Source organism: Rhagoletis zephyria, unplaced genomic scaffold, assembly GCF_001687245.7.
Source record: "Rhagoletis zephyria isolate East Lansing unplaced genomic scaffold, Rhagoletis_zephyria_1.1 Rzeph_scaffold_03065, whole genome shotgun sequence".
NCBI lineage: Eukaryota > Metazoa > Arthropoda > Insecta > Diptera > Tephritidae > Rhagoletis > Rhagoletis zephyria.
In genome coordinates, this window is record NW_016160149.1 from 4,982 (window position 1) to 14,607 (window position 9,626).

Sequence of the window (9,626 nt, forward strand, 5' to 3'; positions counted from 1 at the left end):
TGATAACACACCCGCTACGCTTACAGCACCGATTAAATGTACATTTGGTTCTCTTGATGGCGGCAGTATTACTGCTGCTCGCGTCCCAGATCGTGCGCGACCTTTTGCACAACGACAAAACAAGTTAAAATTGGTTTCATCAATGTAAACTATTTACTTTCCTTGCTGAATAAAACCACTCAAAGCTGATACAAATTCGGAACGTTTCTGCTTGTTTTCCAACGTGTTCATCGTCGTTGGTATATGGTGCACGCTTTTGAGGGTGAATAATTTACCCTCTATGTAGTTTGCAGCGGTCGATGTGCAAATACGTTTGCACTTTGGAGACTAACTGCTTTAAGGTGACAGTACAGTCTTCTTCCACCCAACGAACCATTACAGCTACCTCGTTTTCAGTCAGCTTCTTTTCATTCTCTCCACCTCGTTTTTGAGTCACGACTCTGCCGGATTGCACCCATGTGAAAGCAGTTTTATAAACTATATCTAAAGATGATGCTAAACTGCACCAGTCTTCTCCCTTATTAGCGGCCTCAACAATCCGCAATCTGTCCTCGTTGTTATATTTCCTGTAATGAGTTTTTTCCAGAACCTCGTTATATGCACACAAAAATTTTTTATATGCATAAATAGATAAATATAAAATGCTATTTATTTATTTAGATGTATATGTTATTATATGTACGAGTACTTACCTTCAATATTTCCTCGACATATTGGACACTTTTCTTCTACAATGACAGGTCCACTACATTTTGCGTACAATAAATGTCCACATGGAAGCAAACGCACGACTGATTTTCTGCGCATGTCCATCATGCAAATCGTGCAATTATCCTTTAATTCCATTTAATAAATTTATTACTCGTTACCGCATAAAATTACTATTGAATATTAACTGCGTATTTTATAAAATATTTGTTTTTTTAAGTTTATCTCCATGCATACTACATACATTAGTAATTGCATTTTCTAAAGTATATACTTTTATGGATTTCTGAAATACATTTGTGTTTTTCCGAAATACATTTAAGTTTTTCTGAAATACATTTGTGATTTTGTGAAACACATTTACGCTTTTCTGAAACACATTTGAGCTTTTCTGAAAAAGATTTGTGGTTTTCTGAAATACATTTGCGGTTTTCTGAAATAAAATTAAGCTTTTCTGAAATGGGTTTGTGTTTTTCTGAAAGGCATATTGCATATCTGAAACACATTTGCGGTTTTCTGAAACACATCTGAGTTTTTCTGAAACACATTTACGCTTTCCTGAAACACATTTGAGCTTTTCTGAAATAAATTTGTGGTTTTATGAAATACATTTAGGTTTCTCTGAAATACAGTTGGAAAAGGTGTAGTCAAGGTTCCAAACGTACTAGAACCGAACCAGTTCCGCACTAGTTCGTTTCACTACAGGGTATTGACGTTTTACAAAATTGTTCAAATAATAAATTAAGTGAAGTTCGAGAGAGATTCGTTAAGGTTCAGGAACAAATTTTAAGAAGACGTAATCGAAATAAAACAATGAAATCATATGAACCTGGAGAACGAGTTTTTGTGAGAAGAAATAGGCGACTAGGAAATAAGTTTGGTAAAATTTTTGTGGAAAAGACGATTGAAAGGGATCTTGGAACAACAGTTTTAATCGAAGGGAAAAGAATTCATAAAAGCAATCTCAGATGAATGTTTGCTCGGTATTTTAAAGGTAATACGTACAATTTTACGCAATATATTAATATTTCATTCGATTGCGCTATCAATTTTGATTATTTACAATTTGTGTTAATTCTATTAAATTTATTACTTTTAATATTGTTACTTGTTGACTTATGAATTATAGAATTTTTATTTTTAAGTTATTTCAGCTTGTTATAGTCACACAGTAGAACTAAACCTATTAACTGAAACGAGGACGTTTCTAATTTAAAAAGGGGGAGTAGTTAAGGTATTCTACTGTATGCTTATGGCACTGTCTTCAGAAGAATTAGAAGTTGCTTTGAATAATATATTTTCATGTAAAATGTAAAATGAAAAATTTTGAAATTTGTTTTCAGAATAAAATTTGTTACGAACCCGACAAGATCAGTTGTTAAAATTTAAATTAATTTCGAAGTTTTTTAAGTTATATAAACTGTATTTTTATAAAGAATAAAAAGAGGTTCATGCATTATGAAAAATTCTCTGTGCTTTAGTTGTGATAAGTTGTTTTGTTTTGTTGGCGTACGTTGTAATGATCTCATGATCTCATGTTTTTATGTTTTTGTTTTTGTCTGTCAAAATAAAATTTCACTGCATCCTTTCGCACGTCGAAATGAAAGGGAAGGGAGCGAGAGGCCCTCCCTAAAGTGTCCCGGTTTGGCAACATAGATATCTGGCAGCCCTAAGCTTTACCCAGTTTTTAGCTTTATTAATGTCAGAAAAAACTAGTTTTGAAACGTAGGCCACAAAATATTGCAACTGCGGAACGATACGGGAAGCGGCTGATATGTAAGCATGCATAATAGTACGATTTTAATTAACTTTTTTAATCTATAAATCAGGGCTGTAGATGGAAAAGTTATATTTTTAATACAGGATTATTTTATAATTTGGATTTCAGGGTAAAAATTTTGTATTCTTAATTATGTTTTGGATAGTTCAGCTCAAAAAAGCAGATAATCTGGTCATAAGTATGTAGCTAAACAAAAACCTAATTGGGTGGTATGTAGTAAAGTTTTTAACGGCAAAATAAATTTTTGTATTAATTGAAACCAACTATTTTATGATAGCTTGGGAATCCCTTAAATATACCGCCTCATCGCGAGAGTCGTGTCGAATGCAAGTCGTTTTTCGAGAGTCGAATCGTAACGAAAATTTCATATCATTGCCTAAAATTTCCAGTCTAATAGTGTATTCAAATTGAAAAACTTGGCAGCACTGCACAGTTTTCGACGATGTTCGTCATTTATTTCTGCACGACATAAATTTGAAGAACTTTTTCCTCGTCACTCCCTGGCGGCAACAATGATCCGTTTCTATGGTGGCAATTTCAAAATGCAATATACGTAGACTTATTTTAGACGAAATACCGTAAAAGCTTACACGCATAATAATATTGGAAAATCACATCCATTGGGCCAATCGTAACACAGGAGAGTTCGATATACTCAATGGAGCAACAGGTCAATTTAACTTGACATTCACCGCACCTTTTCTCACTTGGCGATTTTTGCAACAGTATTTCTACCAATACATATTTTATATATTAGCCAAATCGGATCATCAGTAAGATCTTTAGTAATAACTCAACTACAACGCCAACTGGCGGGTTAAATTGTGAATGTAAAGCATACAGAGACCCACTCAAACACATACAAAAAATTTCGTTAAAATCCGGACACCCATTTAGGAAAATTTCACTCACAAACATTCAAAGATAGCTAAAAGTCGGTACATTTGTAGGCCAGCGCCCTCTTTTCAAATAGCCACATTTTTCTCCATGAGTATGGGCTTGCTTTCATATACATACATATCTTAATACGAAGTTACAGTACTGTACCATGAACACTTCCAGAAATACGTAGTGTTAAAGCCTGGTTTGTATGGGAGGTGCCACACCCCCTTTTACAATAGCTCCATATATTCTCCATGACTATGCGATTAATTTCATATATCACCACACCAAGTTCCAGTACTCTACCAAGAACAATTATAGAGATATGCAATAAGAAAAATTCGACTTGTATGGGAGGTGCCACGGCCGTATAAAGTTCCAGTACTCTACCATGAACACTTCCAGAGATACTTATTATGAAAAATTCGGTTTTTATGGGAGGTGCCACGCCTCCATTTCAAATAGTCCGAATTTTTCTTCATGACTATGCGATTGATTTCGTATATCTCCATACCAGTTCCAGAACTCTACCATGAACATTTCCAGAGATATGCAGTATGAAAAATTCGGTTTTTATGGGAGGTGCCACGCCTCCATTTCAAATAGTCCGAATTTTTCTTCATGACTATGCGATTGATTTCGTATATCTCCATACCAGTTCCAGAACTCTACCATGAACATTTCCAGAGATATGCAGTATGAAAAATTCGGTTTGTATCGGAGGTGCCACGCCCCCTTTTCCAATAACTCCAATTTTTCTTCATGAGTTTGTGATTGCTTTCGTGTATCTCCATACCAAGGTATAGAGCTCTACCATGAACACTTCCAGAGATATGCAGTATGGAAAATTCGGTTTGTATGGGAGTTCTACGCCCCCTATTATATATTGGATTTCTTTTAGCCAGCAACCATCCTTGTGACAAGTGCGGCAGGTGTACGCAATTTCAAGAAAAAATTTTCAGCCATTCTCGAGCTTTGCGAACACAAAAAACGGCTTTCAAAATATATAATAGTATAGATTGTGAAATGTATAAAGGGCAGCAGTCTACCGGATATCCGATCGGATATCCGAATCCGGCTCTTATTTTTCAACTCCAACAATTTATGGTATCCGGAATCCGGTTATCCGGCAAAATCTCTATCCGGCACATCCCTACTAATTACAAATCCTTGTAATTTGAAATTGAGAGTATTTTAATTTCTAAAGGAATGATTACGACCCAGCTCTGCCCATAAATAAAATACTTATAAACTACTACACATTATAGACTAAAAAAATATGTAATAACAAAATTTCGTATATTTTAGTCAAAGAATGTATAGAAAAGCGTACCGGCCGACCCGATACTGAATTAGTACGAGATACGCCTGAAGAAGAGCTTATAATTGAATTAGCACTAATCGCTGCTATTCGTCAACAATTGAAGAAAACACTGGAAGATTTCGAGCAGCAGCAAGTAGAGAATCGCACAGCGCGTCAACGTCTTGAGTACGATTGGAGCGACAAAAAGGAAGCCTACGAAATGGACGCCATTAATGTAGGTCTCAATAATTATTCGAAGACCATAATGTTCCGACCAGGCGCAATACGCCAACCTGCTGAGTGAGTTTTGTGTTCAAAATACAAAAGTGATTACGTAATCTTTATTAAACAAAGATATATTTAGACAAGCCTCCGAGCAGTATTGGGAACATTTTAGTAAAGAAACTTTAGAAGAATGTGAGAAGTGCCGTCAAAAATCAATTAAACTACGCCAGACGCTCAATTCGATATTAATGAATGCCGCACGTGATATTCGTATCCAGGCTAATGTGGTAGAGCGTGCTTTTATAGCTCGCATTAATTGTACTCAAGAAAACCTTCAACGCTTCGAAAACGAATTACATGCTGTGAGTCAGAACTGTTGCTATACATAACAACACGCAATAATAACTCTTAAAGTGGGACAACTAAGTAACATGTAGTTCCAAAAATGTGATATGCAAATTTTGGAACCACGAGCATTTTGTTTTGGTTAGAAATATTTTGGTGTAAATAAGTACGAAATTATTACTTTCAAGACGGAAGTATTTTATGCTCCATAGTTTGATTCCAAGTGCAAACATTAACCCCTCAATGAATCGTTGGGTTTGTGCTAACTGGAGTTAATAGAAGTGCGATATTTTGAACAGTTTTGAAAATTTTGCATTTGTTTATTTAATGTTTTGTTGGTTGTTTTTTATAAAAGTCTAGCTGATTATACAACAGATAAGTATCATAAAAATTCATATTTCAAACTTTGTACAGAAATTATAAGAATTCTATAAAGTTTCACCAAAATTTCAAACTTTTTAATCATTGAGCTCAATAAATTGGAGTAAAGCAAAACGCAAGTTTCAAGCTTCTAAAACATTCTGGTGATTTTTGGAAATTTTTTTTTGGCCGTGTCTTCCGTATAAAAGAAAATTGTCTAACAAATGTACTTTGTACGGAGAAAAGCAAAACACCTTCAACCAAAAAAATTTAAAAAAATAAACGGGATTTTTACTACAGTTTAATAGGCTACAAACCTGCACGCACATGGTGAAATAAATATAAGTTGACGTCACTTACATAACCTCACTTTTTCTGCATGCCAATTGCGGCCATGCATTTTGGGGTAGTAGAAAAAAGGGGAAAAGATTAGGATTATTTTTACTACTTTTCTACTTACTATTTCCCATACATACATATATCAGTGGACCCCACACGAGTTAAGTGAAGCTTGCATCAATAAAATATTTTTTCTGTAAACCAGTGTAATCACAGTTTCACTTTTTCGCTCAAAAGAAATTATTATTACTTAATTTTTATTTTTTCGATCAAATATCGATGGCTGAGTGGAAGATCGACCTATCTCGGCAGCCAGTTCGAAAACGCCCTATCTCTGAAAATTTTTCAACATCGTTCTATCTCAGAAAACTTTTCAAGAACGCCTTACTTCAGAATTTGATTGGAAAACACCCTATCTCAGAATTTTGTTGAATAACGCCCTATCTCAGCTGCCGATTCAAAAACGCCTTAACTCAGCTTATTTTCGTTTGAGATAGGGCGCTTTTGAACCGAATTCTGAGATAGGGCGTTCTTCAACAAAATTCTGAGATAGAGTGTTTTTCAATAAAATTCTGAAATAGGTTGTTTTTCAATAAAATTCTGAAGTAGGGCGTTCTTGAAAAGTTTTCTAAGATAGGGCGTTTTCGATCCGGCTGCCGAGATAGGTCGATCTTCCACTCAGCCATCGATATATTGATTTTAATAATTATTATTCAGTTTAATTTTTCTACCTTAAAATTATTATTTGTAAAACTTAAAAGGCCACTCGGTCGTACCACACACATATGAAGATGGTTAAAACTTAAAAAATATGGACTATTTTCCGTCTTTCATTTCTTCATATTAAAACAAGTTAAATTATACCGTTCTCTTTATGGTGGATTTACATGGTATGAAGCCATATGAACTGTTGATACGCTAAACTAGAGGGACTACATGTCCTTATGAGGAATTCAATGATATCGAGTGGGATGCATATAATAGATTTTTTCATATGAAAAATTATGGGGAGATACTGTAAACATACTGTTGTGATACTGTTAAGCATATGTAATTAGAGCAAGTTGGATTTTCATACATCTTCCCATAAAAAGTTTAACAGATGCAGAGATACCAAGGACGTTTTTTCCCATTTTGATGCCTTTTTTAATATAAAACCCACCGAAAAGGAGGAAAGCGGCAACTCCGCCATCACATACATGTCAAATGTAGGAATTTTAAAAATTAAAAACAATAAACAAACAATTTGAAACCAACAAAAAATCTTAGTACTAGATCTTTTTCAATAGAAACGACTCACGTATGGTGGACAATAAAAATACAAAGCACTATGATAACAAGACATTACACAACATTTTAATGAGCCTTTATATCACATTTAAGTAAACATAAGCCTATATTTTTTCAAAACTATAGAAGGTATGTATACTTCTCCCTTTTATTTTTTCATACAGTTGATGCTTCTTTCTGGCTTTTACAAAATGCAGGGATATCACACTTATTTCGGTACAATATGATCGTNATTTTCATACATCTTCCCATAAAAAGTTTAACAGATGCAGAGATACCAAGGAGGTTTTTTCCCATTTTGATGCCTTTTTTAATATAAAACCCACCGAAAAGGAGGAAAGCGGCAACTCCGCCATTCACATACATGTCAAATGTAGGAATTTTTAAAATTAAAAACAATAAACAAACAATTTCAAAACAACAAAAAATCTTTGTACTAGATCTTTTTCAATAGAAACGACTCACGTATGGTGGACAATAAAAATACAAAGCACTATGATAACAAGACATTACACAACATTTTAATGAGCCTTTATATCACATTTAAGTAAACATAAGCCTATATTTTTTCAAAACTATAGAAGGTATGTATACTTCTCCCTTTTATTTTTTCATACAGTTGATGCTTCTTTCTGGCTTTTACAAAATGCAGGGATATCACACTTATTTCGGTACAATATGATCGTAATGTATTTTCTAATTTCGAAAAGAAAAAACATCCCACGAAAATGTTTGCCATTGTAGAACAATAAGTGTATATTTGTAAACTAATGTAAAGAAAGGAGTGTCATATCTTAAAAGGTTGGGAGAATTAACGAAACAAACAAACATTTTATGGTCTTATGTTTCCTTCAAACCGCATTGCTATTTTTTCTAACTCTTCCTTTTGTTTAGCGCTGTAACCGCTTAAGTTATATTATTTAATTTATACATGTGAGTTATTTTCAATGAGCATTTTTTCATTTGCTCCTGAATTTTGGGTACATTTTCTTATAGTACCTCTCATTATTTTTTATATTACATATCGATGGCTGAGTGGAAGATCGACTTATCTCAGTNGCGCTGTAACCGCTTAAGTTATATTATTTAATTTATACATGTGAGTTATTTTCAAAGAGCATTTTTTCATTTGCTCCTGAATTTTGGGAACATTTTCTTATAGTACCTCTCATTATTTTTTATATTACATATCGATGGCTGAGTGGAAGATTGACCTATCAGCAGCCAGTTCGAAAACACCCTATCTCAGAAAACTTTTCAAGAATGCCCTACTTCAGAATTTGATTGAAAACACCCTATCTTAGCTGCCGATTCAAAAAGGCCCTATCTCAGCTTATTTTCAATGTATTTTCGTTTGAGATAGGGCGTTTTTGAACCGGATTATGAAATAAGGCGTTATTCAACCAAATTCTGAGATAGAGTGTTTTTAAATAAAATTCTGAAGTAGGGCGTTTTTGAAAAGTTTTCTGAGATAGGGCGTTTTCGAACTGGCTGCCGAGATAGGTCGATATTCCACTCAGCCAGCGATATATACACTCCGCTGTTCGCTGTCGCTCCTCTATTGGTAATAGTAAACCTCCGAGTGTATTCTGTCATGAAAACAGCTTCTCATAAAAATACAATTGCCGTTCGGAGTCGGCGTAAAACTGCCCTTCCCCTTTGTGTGACAAAATCAAGGTGCACGCCCCATATGGGAGGAGAAGCTAGGCCAAACACTAACATATTGTGTAAGCGCCAATCTGTATATCGTCGTTTAAAGTAAAAAATCGCGTATCGTGGTTGTGCAAAACCTCGTAACTGACATTTGTGCCAAAAAAAGATATTTGCTCACCGGAAGCTCCTATCATCAAGGCCTTAATCATTTATAATAAAATTTTGATACTTAGACATAAGAAGAGATAATTAAGTTTAAAAGAGGGAACCGTTTTGAATTATGAGAAATTTTACTCTCTCCTATAAAATTTAGGCAACCTCACGTACAAGGTTTTGCATTTTCTTGATGCGCGGTTTTGTACTTTAAATGACGATATGTAAAAGTGTTGCATACATATTTTGGTGCCTTTTCAAGTATAAAATCCATTGAGAAACCGAAAGAAAACGGCATCCCTATGATTTCAACTTATGCCAAACGTTTTTAATATGAAAGACAAAAAACGTAAACAAGCAATTTCTGAACAAAAAACTGTTTATCCACAAAGATGTTTAAACGGAAGCATTACACATTTGAAAAAATAGCAAACCGCAAGGCTTTATTGGCAGTAGGTCCTTTTTAAAGCACATTAAAAATAAAATAAGCTTCTAGTTTCGAAGTTAGCACAAAATGAAATTTTTTTGTTTGTTGTTTACAAAAAAAATACTTGCCAAGTATATAAGTCAAAAATGTTAAATATATAT

At 34.2% G+C, this 9,626-nt stretch overlaps 2 protein-coding genes across 2 annotated transcripts; one reads left to right on the plus strand and one right to left on the minus strand.

Moving 5' to 3' along the window:
* Positions 1-310: 310 nt before the first annotated feature.
* Positions 311-1,300, minus strand: LOC108368315 (RING finger protein 150-like). The gene is made up of 2 exons (XM_017623159.1): positions 693-1,300; positions 311-566 (listed from the first exon to the last, which is right to left on the minus strand). The coding sequence occupies exons 1-2, from the start codon at positions 844-846 to the stop codon at positions 496-498; spliced, it is 225 nt and encodes a 74-aa protein (XP_017478648.1). The 5' UTR covers positions 847-1,300; the 3' UTR covers positions 311-495.
* LOC108368314 (tektin-4-like) lies at positions 1,168-5,324 on the plus strand. Its single transcript, XM_017623158.1, has 4 exons — positions 1,168-1,171; positions 4,679-4,973; positions 5,038-5,260; positions 5,313-5,324. Exons 1-4 carry the CDS (start codon positions 1,168-1,170, stop codon positions 5,322-5,324), a joined length of 534 nt encoding a protein of 177 aa, XP_017478647.1.
* The last annotated feature ends 4,302 nt before the right edge of the window (positions 5,325-9,626 follow it).